At 42.2% G+C, this 13839-nt stretch overlaps 2 protein-coding genes across 4 annotated transcripts in view; one reads left to right on the top strand and one right to left on the bottom strand.

Annotated features, from left to right (window-relative positions):
* The window catches only part of tbc1d16 (TBC1 domain family, member 16), a 30924-nt gene extending 19901 nt beyond the window's left edge, over window positions 1-11023 (bottom strand). For all 3 annotated transcript variants that reach the window (XM_077532916.1, XM_077532933.1, XM_077532925.1), the window contains exons 1-4: window positions 10807-11023; window positions 5801-6013; window positions 4591-4753; window positions 4012-4320 (exon numbers count right to left, since the gene is read on the bottom strand). In XM_077532916.1, the coding sequence (XP_077389042.1) occupies window positions 4012-4320; window positions 4591-4753; window positions 5801-5981 (653 nt within the window). In that variant the 5' untranslated portion in view covers window positions 5982-6013; window positions 10807-11023. The remainder of the gene's footprint in view (window positions 1-4011; window positions 4321-4590; window positions 4754-5800; window positions 6014-10806) is intronic.
* Window positions 11024-11344: 321 nt separating this feature from the next.
* LOC144026336 (galactocerebrosidase-like) lies at window positions 11345-13801 on the top strand. The gene has a single exon (XM_077532954.1). It carries the CDS (start codon window positions 11415-11417, stop codon window positions 13413-13415), a length of 2001 nt encoding a protein of 666 aa, XP_077389080.1. The 5' UTR covers window positions 11345-11414; the 3' UTR covers window positions 13416-13801.
* Window positions 13802-13839: the final 38 nt, after the last annotated feature.

Here is a 13839-nt window from a genome sequence, read left to right on the forward strand (position 1 = left end):
TCTGAGCTAACAATGTCACCATTCTAAAAATTTTACTAACTGCACAGGCTACAGGCAATGTATTGCATACCATTTTAACGTTCCCACCTGGTGAAGCAGCATGTACCATAATGACCAAGCAGATAGTACAAGTATTTGTAAACAATTGCATGTTCGTGGTCACAAGACAACTCGTGTTCAGTTTATAAACATGCTGATCTAATTCGCAAGCAGCCAGTGACTCTCTCCTAAGCAAACATCTTTTCCTCAAGGTGACAAGGTGATGTAAACAGGCTGTTTTGAAGAAGGCGGCGGTGACAACCTGTGCATCCCCCCCCATGCCAGTAGGAGACCGAGCACTCCAAACCCCGCAGGGACTACTTCAGCTAACGGCTGCAGTGAGTATAAGGATTAAGGCAATGCTAAGTGTTCATTAAATAAAGAGAGGATAAACCCCAGAAGCACAACGGTACACGACTTTGTAAATACTAAAACAATAAGGAGTCTTAATACGCTTCTTATGAGCCATTAATTTTATTTTTATTTAATTATTTTAAGTAAACAATCGTGCAGAATGATGTCACATGTAAAGCCAGCATCTAACCAACTAAAGGACAAAAGTAATCCACACAGGAAGGGCTGAGTCAATCAAGGTTCAAACCTCGAACCTGAGAACTGCAACTGTTTTATGGGTGTCGTTATGTAGTATAATGTCTCTGTCGCACGGAAACCTATTTCTTTCCTTACTCTGGGGGAGCTGTGGGGCATTATGCTGTCTTGATATTGAAAGTCTGCATGAGTTTTAAAACTATAACGAGTAAAGAAAAAAAAATGGATCAGTTAGATACATTTGAGTAAGTTTGTTTTGTTAAAAACTAATCTAATGCTTCTGTGGAGAAGGGAGTGCATCAGCCCCTTTCGTATGTTTTATACATATTTACTGTATTTCTGCCTATAAAGACATCTTAGTCAGTTCATTATTTTTATTTATTGACTCACTCATGGCTCGAAAACATTTGAAACAGAGTTTAGTGAGATGATGTAATCAGAGTTATTTGTGTTTGCAAATTATACAAGGCTTTTTGACTGGTTGGGAAGTTGGTGTGAGCTGGCTAATCCTGGCATAGTTACTGAAATGTTTATTAATATGTACTGTCCCTAATATAAATTATGAAATAATAATAAGCACAGACTGTTGATGTGTATCCTATTGTTTACATCACTGACAGTGTAATTTTTTGTGTGTATTAAATTAGCAATTGATCATTATTTTGGGCTGATGTTGGTGAGCAACGATGTATGATAGCAACACAAGGGATATTATCAACTATGAACTATGTGGCATTTGGTAAATCAAGCAAGACGGCATTTTGTGATTTTGGCGATGCGAGAATTCCACTCAACAGCAACAATAAATGGAATATAAGTATAGGTATGAGTAAATTAAAACCATTTATATAATCATCATACAAAGTTTAGAAAAAAATCAATTATTCACATAATAGTTGAAGATTTTCTGAAAAAAGTATGAGATTGTTACGTATGAAGAGCATTTATGGGTTACATGTCCTCATAAGTTTCTTATTTGTGATTTATATGGTGGGCCAGATCATATGCTCCCTCATGCCGGCTTGTATGAGCCATCCCTACAATGGATTTTGCTGGTGCACCTAATGCAGTGCCTTTTGAATCAGCCCACAAGCGTGCTTCGCTTGAGGCCTGACTGGCAGCAGACAGTTGCTGCTTTGGTTAAAAGTGTCAAGAAACTCCTTGAAAACCTCGGCTGTGGATTCTTCTCCTCGGTTTTCCTCCCACCGCTCTCGTCTTTCTCCCCCCTGCCTCCCTCCTGCTTTCATCCAATCTTGCTCTCCCATAGGCAGCCCTTTTCTCTTTGAATGATTCCAAGTGACATGTTTCCAGTTCCTGGCCCCCTTAACAGTGTCAATTAAAGCGAGGGAGAGAGAAAGGGAGATTCAGAGCGTTCCAGGGTTTTGGCCGGCTCTCTCTTTCTCTCTCTCTCTCTCTCTTCCGTCCTCTAATCCGGCAAGCTGACATTCAGCCCAGCACAACAACCCCAGGCGCACTGGAAATCAAAGGGCTTCACACAGACTCTAGGAAGGGAAAGGAGGGCGGGGAGGGATATTTGAGAGGTGGGCAAAACATATTGGGAATGAGCAAGGAGAGGAAAAGATGTAACATTTGAAAAACAAGGGTGGAACAAATATGGGAAAAGGAGAATCCCGGAGCGGAAGGAAAATGTGCCCATGCATGCGCATACACAAACACACACACACACCCACGCACCCACACACACAAACACAGGATGGACATGGAGCCGAAGAGAGAGAAAAAGAGCAGCAGGAGAAGGCGAGAGGACCACAGAGTAAATGTTAGAGGCCGAGAGTGCTGCCAAGTCACACACTGGCTGCACTTAGAGCAGGCAGGCTGGGGGCCGAGAGAGGTTAAAAAGGCTTCAGGGACGCACACACACATTCTGGACGTTTCCCCTCACACACGCACGCGCGCACACACCCACTAGGCCAAACCGTGAATGTGTGAGGGGAAACATTCAATGAAGAAAATGACCCCCAGGTAAACCCATAGTCAGCCTTATGATTATTAAAAAGTTCACCCCTGATTGTGCATCATGCCACCTTGTGACATCATGTACCTGCAGTCACTCTTTCAAATCAGAGAAGTGAGCCACCAATTGGACTCAGGCGGTATTGCACCCTGGGAGCTTGAATATTTTTTCTTTTGGCTCCACTTTGTGGCAAACTAGAGTTACTGTAACTCTGCAGTTTAGCCCATTGCCAAATTGAGAGATTTTTTTGTTTGTTGAATGTGTATCTTTTGGCAAACTAACAAAAAGTGTCAGGAGACTTTATAAAATAATGGAAGGCGAGGAGGCGACAAACATTTTCTATAGCGCTTGTCCTCAGAGTTAAATTAGGGATGGGCAATAAATCGAATGTATGCCATTAACCCTTCCATCCATCCATTTTCTGAACCACTTGCTCCTCACAAGGGTCACGGGGGTGCTGGAGCCTATCTCAGCTGGCTATGGGCAGCAGGCAGGGTACATCCTGAACTGGTTGTCAGCCAATCGCGGGGCACACGGAGACGAACAACCATCCACACAAGCACACCTAGGGACAATTCGGAGCACTCAATTAACCTGCCATGCAAGTCTTTGGAATGTGGGAGGAGAACGGAGCACCCGGAGAAGACCCACGCGGGCACAGGGAGAACATGCAAACTCCACCCAGGAAGGCCGGAGCATGGACTCGAACCTGAGTCCTCAGTAGTGGGAGGCGGACGTGCTAACCAGTCAAGCACAATGCCGCCCATGCCATTAACCGTCATTTTAAAAATCTAATGTTGAAATATTTAAAATTAGCTAAATCATGAAATCAAGGTGCATATAAATAAATACACTCTTGTCTTCTTGATTAAAAGCTGTTCTTAAATTCTGTTATATCTAAACGCTATTGTAAGTTGTAATTTTGTACAAGTGACAGAATACGGGATGGGTGGTTTACAAGACATGTTTATAATCGCCACAAACTACTTAATCGTGGCATTAAGACAAGTTATGCACAATATATGAATAACTTTTTTTTTTTTTTTTGGGCAAAAACTATGAATATTAAGGTTACGTTAAAACGGATTTAAAATCAGTATTCATTATCGTTGTCCGAATATTTTGCACAGCACGATTTATTTTTGAATAAAGACACAGTATAATCCGGCCACGTACCCATGCTGAGACTGTTCACATAACAAAATATGTGCATAACTAGGGGTACATTTTCTTTGTTCTTAACTCAAGGTAACTTCAAATTAAGATTGCAGCCATTGTGAAATGCACAATATTGCATGCAGCCCTTTAGCTAAATTGGAAATATTGCTGTATGCATGCGCATTTTACTTGCTTCTTGAATGTTTTCTCTGAATGTGTTCTTGATGGCGGATTATGAGGATAATCTTATCTTCCCAACAACAACAGATCAAGCATCTCAATCCTCTGACCTGCTGTCACTGTCCAAGAAGACTGAGCTGCTGCTCTCACAGAGTGCCTCGCTGACCGGGGACAAGCAGAACGGCGAGGAGAAGGTGTCCGAATCGGAACCCATGGTGCTGTCACGGCTCACTTCGTCCGAGAGCTCGCAGGAGCACTCGTCGCCCTCCTCACCGGGCGCAGGCGGCTGCTTGTGCTGTGCCGAAGCGGGGTCTGCCTCGTTTGCGACCAAACCGTGGCTCTCCGTGGAGGAGCTGCAAGTGATGTTTCTGTCTTCATATTCTTCTTCAACTTGTGTGGCTGGGGGGCGGGAGTGCGGTCTGCAGGGGAGGATTTAAACAGGACTCTATCAATCATAAAATGCTTATGCTTCCTAGACACTTCATTAGGTACACAATCTAATGTCTAATTAAATAGTTTCCATTTGTAAATATTACTGTTGTGTATACTTGCTTACAAATATTCACTTCTTAAGCTTTTAATAGCTTCTAACAGTTTAGTTCCTCCCACAGGTGCCGTTTCATTTATCATCTCATGATTGCCAGGAGTAAGAATGGCAGCTGAGCTGACTGACTTCTGACGCTCCCTACCGTCTGCCTCTGCGGCGCGCGTTTCGTCGCACGGGCGAGCTCTCAGGCGTGATGTAGCGCAGAGCCTCTTCGTCCTGCCTCTGGATGCGCGAGTTGGGCACCCAGGTCAGAATGAGAGTGGTGCCCAGGCTCTCGTCCTTCTCCACGTGCACGCACAGGTAGCCTGCAGGGGGGCGTCGTCAGACAGATAATGGTGAGGAGTGAGGACACAAGAAGATTAGCAAATGCAAAGGCACAAAATTGTAGTACAATGACAACAGTTAGATAAGAGTACAGTGGAACCCCAATGATCAATATGCATTCTGGGACTATTGTGACAATTTAACTAGATTTGAAAAACAATCCATCCAATCATTTTCTATCCCACTTGAGCTGGAGCTTCTCCCAGCTGACCTCAGGTGAGAGGCAGGATTAATCTTGGAATCATCAATTGAAACAATTTCGAGTATTCAAAACACTTAATTGCATGTTTTTAGAATACAAAATGATGCAGGAGAACATGTGAAATCCATACTGGAAAACTGGAGCAGCGATTTCAACTCAAAACCTGAGAACTGTAAGGCAAACGTGCTAACCACTCATTCACAGTGCTGTCCTATCATGAAAAATGAGTTCCAGTGTCAAACTTCTGCCATCATGAAACACTCAGGCTAACTCTATGGTACCTGCACATCAGAAAACTTTGAGAAGATCTGGAAAACTTTTATCTTACACCTGCTCGTATTTAAAGACAAGTTAGAGGATTTTTAGTCTCAGAGTGAGATTTCACAAAGACTGTGAATTTTGCAGGGTCACTATTTACAAAGACTACATCGAGATTCTTTAGACATTCTCCCCCTACAAAGCTAATTTTTCCAATCATGTTTTTCAAAATGGAGAACAAGAAGCTTTTGGCTACAACTGCCTGTGTTTATGCAGCAGTTTGTGCAGAAAAAAACAACAACAAGTAGAGTAATAGTCAGAATGTGGGCACGGCTCTGGTTATATAATAAAATATAATGTATTACTTTGTAATATTTCTATAATGACTTTATATACCAACATTATGTTCTACTCATCTTCGCCACCCATCTCCGTCTTGGTCGCACAGAACACAGACATTGAGCTAAAAGTCCAGACCACAAGCTTAACGGCCAGTACTCTATTAAAAAAAGTGATAACTTCAAGTGTGACACGCTGAGCGTAATCACGCATATAGGTGCAAACTGACCTGGGTGGTGTTCCGCCATGCCCGGCAGCGGCTCAGCTGGGTGCACGCACACATTATTTTTGGAGTAAATGATCTCGCCATCCAGGCCTGAACGCAGCGCCGCGCCCGCCGCGCCGGGGTTAAACGTCAAGAGGTCGGAGGCCTTGGACGAGGCGCGCCGCAGGAGCCGACCCAGAGACATCTCCTCAGAAAGTGGGTCGCAGGGCCCATCCTCTGTGAAAGGTGTGGAGAAAGAGAGAGGAAATTGTGACTTTTTTTTTTTTTTTTGTGACATGACTAAACATCAGCCTCACTCTTCCTCGTCCCAGTTCATTTTGCCTCCAGTGTAACTTTTGCATGACCCCACCTTTAGTAAACAATACACACTAGTAACCATCACGTGTGCGTATACACAGCCCCGAGTAACCGCACGTCTACTCGGGTGACAATCCAAGCGTGTATCAGCAGCCAACAGATGTCACTTCACTTGTGTCAGCATGTGTGGAAGACAGCTGACTCTTTTCACTTGTCACCCTCGAGCAACATGACAAGCAATGAACTGTGTTCCTTCTACTCGAGCTTACACATTGTTCTTCCTCATGACTTTTTGCGCCTCACTTTGAGCTGAACTTGCCAACATGTACTCCCTTCGTCCAAGGAATGTTCTCTTCTTCTTCCTCCTCCTCACTCACTCAGAATGTTTACTTCTGCCTTGCTGACTGAGCAGGCACCCCACTTCCTGATGCCAGGCTTTAGTCGGGAAGTGCCTCAGCAGGAAAGTTTGCAAGTGATTGCAGAGAAGAGAAGCAGTGTTTGATTTTGTCATTAACAACCACTGCAAGGAAAGTTACAAATCTATGAGACTGCCATGGAAACAACTGGGGGTAGGGGGTAACAAAAATTGGTTGCTATGATGTTGCACAGGAACGTGGCAGGTTGAGGAAGGAGGAGGAGGCACTTAATATTGTTCAGAATGAATTCTGACCTGCACAGAACAGGATACATAAACTTGTAATTGACCTCACACAGTGCTGTAGGCTATATGATGACACCTGGACAATGTCCTGTCACTCAATCTGTCTGCTTTCTTTTTACAAAGCTTGCAATTGTTGGACACTCAAAATTACAGAGCAGAGTGTCCCCTGATGTTTGAAACTCGACCAGCATTTTTTTTTTAATACGCTTCTAAGTGTCTCAAAATGTGTCAGCAAATGTGGTAAGGAAATACATAATAAATACCACACTTTGAGGAAAAAGTGTCAATTATCTAAACCACATGGCTCAAACTCCAGTCCTCGAGGGCCGCAGTCCCTGCATGTTTTAGAGGTTTCTCTCCTCAAACACAGCTGAATCATATAATGAGGATCATTATCAGGTTCCTGCAGAGCTTGCTGATGAATCAGGTGTATTTGAGGAGAGAAACCTCTAAAACATGCAGGACTGCAGCCCTCAAGGACTGGAGTTTGAGACCTGTGATCTAAACCATAGAACTGAAAATCTCTATCACGGCTGCTTATTTTTGTGTTTTTTTTTTTTAATCATTTGACACAAAATTATGTTATGGAAATGAAGCTGTGTGTTTGTAAAAATGTAAGTATGTCCATCCATCCATTTTCTTATCTACTTTTCCTCACAAGGGTTGTGGGGGATGCTGGAGCCTATCCCAGTTGGCTTCGTGCAGTAGGCAGGGTACACCCTGAACTGGTTGCCAGCCAAACCAGGAAATGTAAGTATGTGTTAAATTAAATTATTTCCTTTCATTTCAACTTTGTTCTGTTTAAGTGTTTTACAGTAAATAAACTGGAGCGGCACTAAAAATCTTGACGCCCTTATAAATGGACTCTTCTTGAAGACATGTTTACTAATTGCCAAACTGCACAGGGACGCTCAAGGACTGACTGCAGTAATATAGAATGTACAGTATATGACAAGCTGATATTGAATTTCATAGTACTGTATATCGAAAAGTTTTAGGCATCCGAGTACAGGTACAGACTTACAGTATCGGCTGCAATACCAATATTGGTGCATCTTTACACTGTACTATTAATGAATTTATGATGGTGACAATGGAAAAGGCTCATCATATTTTGACTATATCCTATCGTACGCATAAAAATAAAATATTCTGCATTACTGTTTCCATTGTAACAGGTCCAGTTTAACATGACTGGCAATGTCAACCTCCATATTGTACGCATACATTATAATTCCAGAGCTGCTGTATTGTATCACTTTAGATTGAAGAGGCCCCCCAACTGTGACATATTCCTTCCTGCTCTATTATCTTGTGGTTATTTTGGTCAACAGGCACACTGTGGTCCACTCAGGTCAGTTGGATGGACTGGCTGCTTGTTGCTTCCATGGTACAGTGTGGTGTACTTTGGACCTGGAGGATACTTTGTTATTTAGTCCTGTAACATTTGAAATGGATTTTGACACCAAAATAAACAAGTGAACACAAGGTCACAAAAAGGTTTCAACGTTTCTCACCTCAGGCATCTTACTACGTAGTTACACTGACATTTGTATTCAAAAATAAATAAACAAATAAAAGGATGTCCTAGTTGACAACGAAGCCAGAAAAACACGTTTTAGGTTACTGTGCTTTTACATAACACCTGACAGGTGACTCATCTATCGATGGAGGCATTGGAGGATATGAGCAATTTCTGGTGCACATGAAGTGTTGATTCCAGCTTTGTCTTTTAATTAAGTTTTGATGATTTTAATGAAAAGCCATGCACAACGCCAGTGCCTTGACTTACAAGATCATCTGTTTCTTTACCACGCTCATAACTTAAAACACATCTCATCGTTCCTCACTGAAATGAAGAGAAATGCCATTAGGTGCGTGCACCTTGGCCACCAGGGTACAAAATTGTCACAACTGCTCAATAAGCTGCAGTAATATTAGTAATATTAGCTGTGCATCACAGAGAATGAATGTGAGTACAGTATTGTTATATCATATGTGTTGCTGCACCATTTGTGATCAAATTTTTTTTGCACGTTTTGCTGCACCGTTTCTGTTCAAATAGCCATTGCGGAAAGCATTACAACACTGCCACATTGATGCTACTTTTGTTTTTGCGGCACATTCTGACTTGAATTCCGTTTCGGAACATAAAGTTATCACTTTTTTTTTGTGTGTGCAAAAGTGTTGTTTTTTGTTGTTGTTTTTTTTTCAAAGCCTAAAAAAATAAATAAATAAATAAATAAATAAATAAATAAATTCAATTAATCTGACACGATAATCATAATGTACGTCAAACGTCTAATTTTAACACATTCATCAAACATTTAATAATAATCTTCCAGGTCAAAACAAAGACACTACTGATTTTAAATGACAAGAGAGGCTGTCGTAGCTCTGGTCAATTGATTAACTATATCTAAGAATTAGGGTTGTAAAAGTTAAAGCATTAATAGATTAATTAATCACCGAAAAATGTCGCATTAATCCCGTATTAACGCATATTAATCACACTATTTTATTTTATTTTACCGCACTTGAGCCTTGAACGCAAGCGCAGATGGTGACATTGAAGGCTGCACAGGTCAGCGATTAGCTCAATGCACGGCATTTCCTATGCCTGTTGTTCCAAGATGAGCGGGGTGACTCCAGTTGGTGTGCTCGGTGGTAAATTTCGCTTTAAAAAACACCCCGATGGGACTTTAGATAAAATAAAAGTAATTTGTGTTTAATTAATTGATAATTGCTGAATTGCACCCAAATGATATGATGCTGTTACGTTTTGAGCAATACACGCATGCATGCAATTGCGTGCATGCATTTAATCGTTTGCAAATGACATTCAGATAATAAAATGCGCTAATGTCAAAATATTACGGTATTTTGTTTTTATTTTATATTATGCAAGTAATTTAGCTGATTAATCGTGATTGATCAAAATTAAAAAGTGTGATTAATCAGATTAAAAATTGTAATCGTTTGACAGCACTACTAAGAATCAAATTAATCTACCACAGTGTTATTGGTGTCCAAGACAATATGGTATATGAGGTTAAAATTTAAATCATTACATATTTGCTAGCAGTTGTCTAACAGTTTTCACTACACTTTTCAACTAATCACTTTTCCATTTCTCACTGTCAAAACAAGGACCCTATTGATTTTGAATTCTGTCCAATTCAACATGGCCAAAGTAGCAAAGGTCAATGGTCTAATCAAGACATGTTCATTAGTAATGCTCTAGCAGTCACACTTCCCAAAAGGTTAAATCAAGTACCCTATTGATTTTGAAAGATGTGCAACATAAGAGTCACACCGCTTTACTTTCAGATTATGTTTTGTTTCTTCAATGTTAACAAAGGCGGTAAGGCACCCAATTGATTTTGAAAAGATGGTGGCGGCATCACAGGCTAATTTGCAGTACTTCATCGAGTACAAATTTCACAGTCCGTTTACATCTGACAAAACATGGCTGAGGTAACTGATGAGGGTACAGCTTGAAAAGTCCAATCTTCAAAGTACATTGTTACTTGTGAAGAAGGGGGCAGTACTGTAGTACTATACTCTGTTATTTTATTTCAATTATTAAATAAGTAAAAGGGTAAAGGGTGGCTGTACTGTATCGAAAATTGCATGCAGTACATGATAGTTGGAGCAGCTGCGGACACTTGATGTGCGAGTGCCTGCGTCAGCTGCAGGACGTGGGTGAAAGTTAAATCGTGTCACGGAGTAGAAATTCCCGTGTTGTGGGTGCGCTGGGGTTTTGGGGGTGTGGGGTGCGGGGACTCCATCCTGATCTGTCGGGCAGTATCCGCCTGACATGACCACCACTGATAGGCCCAGCAACCACCGACTCCATCTCATTTTACCTGGCTGGAAAATCCTCTTTGACATTTCATATCGTCAGCAGTCTGGGAGATGAACTGTCTTTCCTTAAGCATAACACGTACAGCTTACAGGGTAGGGGCTCATAGCGTGCACCTGTTTCAGAATTCTAATGAACGAGGAGCCAAGTGGCATCTAAAAGGACAAGAACGCGGACACGGCTCACCTTCGGTCCCGCCGCAGGAGTCTACAGCCCATGGTGGACGGCCATGTCAGGCTGCACCGTGTACCGGCGACGTGTCGCAGCCTCTCCGGGAGTTATTCTCGGCGTTGACGGGTTACAAGTCTTGTTTGCCTCCCTGTGTGTACTGTTCAGTACGTGACAGCATACATTTTCGCTGCTGCGCTGATGCTACCCCCTTTGCCTGTCAGCAAATATTCCACTTCCGGATATTACTTTCAAAGTAAACCTCCCTCTTGTTGAAAGAACATTGAACTGACTTCATCAATCTGTCGTTTAAAGTTGAAAGGTGCATTTCGTCACTTCCTACTCTTGACATTAAACTTGACTTTCCGGCCAGACCACATCTGTCTCTCCAACTAATTACCGCAACAAGCATGTCTTTATTTTGTTTTTGGGTGATTTATTGTATTTTTTGTTTATATATGTTGCCCTATTTTGTTGAGTGTGTATTTGTAATAATTGTAAATTTGACATATGTTAAATAAAGAAAAATCACCGGTTCCGCAATGATTACATTGATCACATGATCAGGAAGTAACGACTTCACCCACCACAGTGACAGAGCTGTCAAGGCAACGGTCGGTTGTGCTATGGCGTACGGAATCCATGTTTTCCTTGTAATATTTTTATGTTTCTTTCTAGTTCCCTGCTTTTCACAAACCTATTACCTGAACGACACGGAGGGCTTAGGACAAGTTTTTGATGGAATTGGAGGATTGAGTGGTGGAGGGGCGACGACGCGTTTACTAGTCAATTATGCGGAGCCCTACCGAAGTCAGATCCTCGATTATCTTTTTAAGCCAAATTTTGGTGCCTCGTTGCACATCCTTAAGGTTGAAATAGGAGGTGACGCTCAAACTACTGATGGAACGGAGCCATCGCACATGCACTATGAGGATGATGAGAACTACTTCCGAGGCTATGAATGGTGGCTCATGAAAGAGGCAAAGAAGAGGAATCCAAACATCACACTCATTGGTTTGCCCTGGGCATTTCCTGGTTGGATCGGCCATGGTAAGCAGTGGCCCTACGACTTTCCTGACGTCACTGCTACATATGTAGTGAATTGGATCCTTGGTGCAAAGCAGTTCCATGAACTCAACATCGACTATGTTGGGATTTGGAACGAACGGAACTTTGACAGCAATTATATCAAGCTGCTGCGGTACACTTTGGACAAAAGTGGCCTGGGGCGTGTCAGGATCATAGCCAATGACAACTTGTGGGAGCCCATTTCACAGTCTCTTCTGCTGGATCCAGAGCTCAGCAATGCTGTTGATGTGATTGGGGCTCACTACCCCGGCACTACCACTGTGATGGAGGCCCTGAAGACTAGGAAGACACTGTGGTCTTCAGAGGATTACAGCACATTCAACGATGATGTCGGAGGAGGCTGTTGGGCACGCATTCTCAACCAGAACTACATCAACGGATTCATGACTGCTACCATTTGCTGGAATTTAGTTGCCAGCTACTATGAGGAACTGCCATTTGGCAGAGATGGGCTGATGACAGCGGAAGAACCCTGGAGCGGCAACTATGTTGTGGAGTCTCCTGTCTGGATCACAGCCCACACGTCACAGTTCACCAAGCCAGGATGGACCTACCTGAAGACTGTTGGACATTTGGCAAACGGCGGAAGTTATGTCGCCTTGACTGACGGGAAAGGAAATCTTACAGTTGTCATCGAAACGATGACCCATAATCATTCGTTGTGCATTAGACCTCCACTCCCTCCGTACTCGGTGACCTCACAAAATGCAACCTTTCAGCTGAAAGGATCTTTTTCTTCCATCAAAGAGTTGCAACTATGGCGGTCCCGGTTTAACTTCAAGACAAAAAAGCCTAATCTTTTTGAGCGTCTAAGTCCATTGAAACTAAAGAATGGAAAATTCACCCTAAATCTAAATGAAGATGAGGTTTACACAGTAACCACATTGACAACAGGACAGAAAGGCAACTACCCAGATCCACCTGCCTCGTCCCCCTTCCCAAAGGACTACAAGGATGACTTTAAGGTCCAAGAAGCTCCCTTCTCAGAAGCTCCAAACTTCGCTGACCAGACTGGGGTCTTTGAATATTATACCAACCGGACAGATTCTGGGCCGCACGCATTCACTTTACGTCAGGTTCTGACTCAACGACCTATCTCTTGGGCAGCGGATGCAGATCAGACTATAAGTGTTATTGGTGACTATATGTGGCAGGATCTGAATGTTCAATGTGATGTTTTCATGGAGAGTGGAAAGACTGGTGGTGTTTTCATTGCAGCCAGGGTTAATAAAGGGGGGGGGGTCATCCGTAGTGCCAAGGGAGTATTTTTCTGGATCTTTGCTGATGGAACATACAAAGTTACTAATGACCTTGCTGGTCTCACAATTCTGGCTGAAGGAGAGTCTGGTACACAAGCAGGTGACTGGCACACGCTATCACTCACTGTAACAGGCCAATTTGCATCAGGAAAGCTAAATGGTTATCAATTGTGGAAAAATGCTGTGGCACTAACACCAAGGAATGGCTGGGCTGCCATCGGGACACAATCATTTGAACTGGCACAGTTTGATAATTTTGCTGTAAAGGCAGTGAAATAAGAAACCCTCACATTGTGTGTGTTTGAATGAATAGGGTTACAGGTGCAACAGTCAATTATCAAAATAATTCTACTTCACTATTTTGATCATGAATCAACATTGAGACAATGATTAACTTGAAATTGTCTAAATCCTCAGAATTTCAGCCTCGCAACAGTAAATATTCTTACATTTCTGCAGTTCTTCACGAAAGAGTATTTATTTTGTGTTTAATCAAAATAATATATTTGAAAAGAACTGCTTTTATTTTGGAAAACAATGGATGGGTGTTCAACATTTTTTTTCTGACACAATGCTGACCAAAAACTAGTAACTGTTGTAATTTGTGCATTTTCTACACTGTCACTTTGAAATGATATGTTTTTGAATAAAGGGATGGAAATTAATTATTAGTCAATTATTAAAATAATCTTTAGTTGCAGCC

This window comes from Festucalex cinctus, chromosome 1, assembly GCF_051991245.1.
Source record: "Festucalex cinctus isolate MCC-2025b chromosome 1, RoL_Fcin_1.0, whole genome shotgun sequence".
Taxonomy (NCBI): Eukaryota; Metazoa; Chordata; class Actinopteri; order Syngnathiformes; family Syngnathidae; genus Festucalex; species Festucalex cinctus.

Excerpts from the sequence above, each read along its gene's own strand:
- LOC144026336 (XM_077532954.1), top strand. The coding sequence starts at position 11,415 with ATGGCGTACGGAATCCATGTTTTCCTTGTAATATTTTTATGTTTCTTT.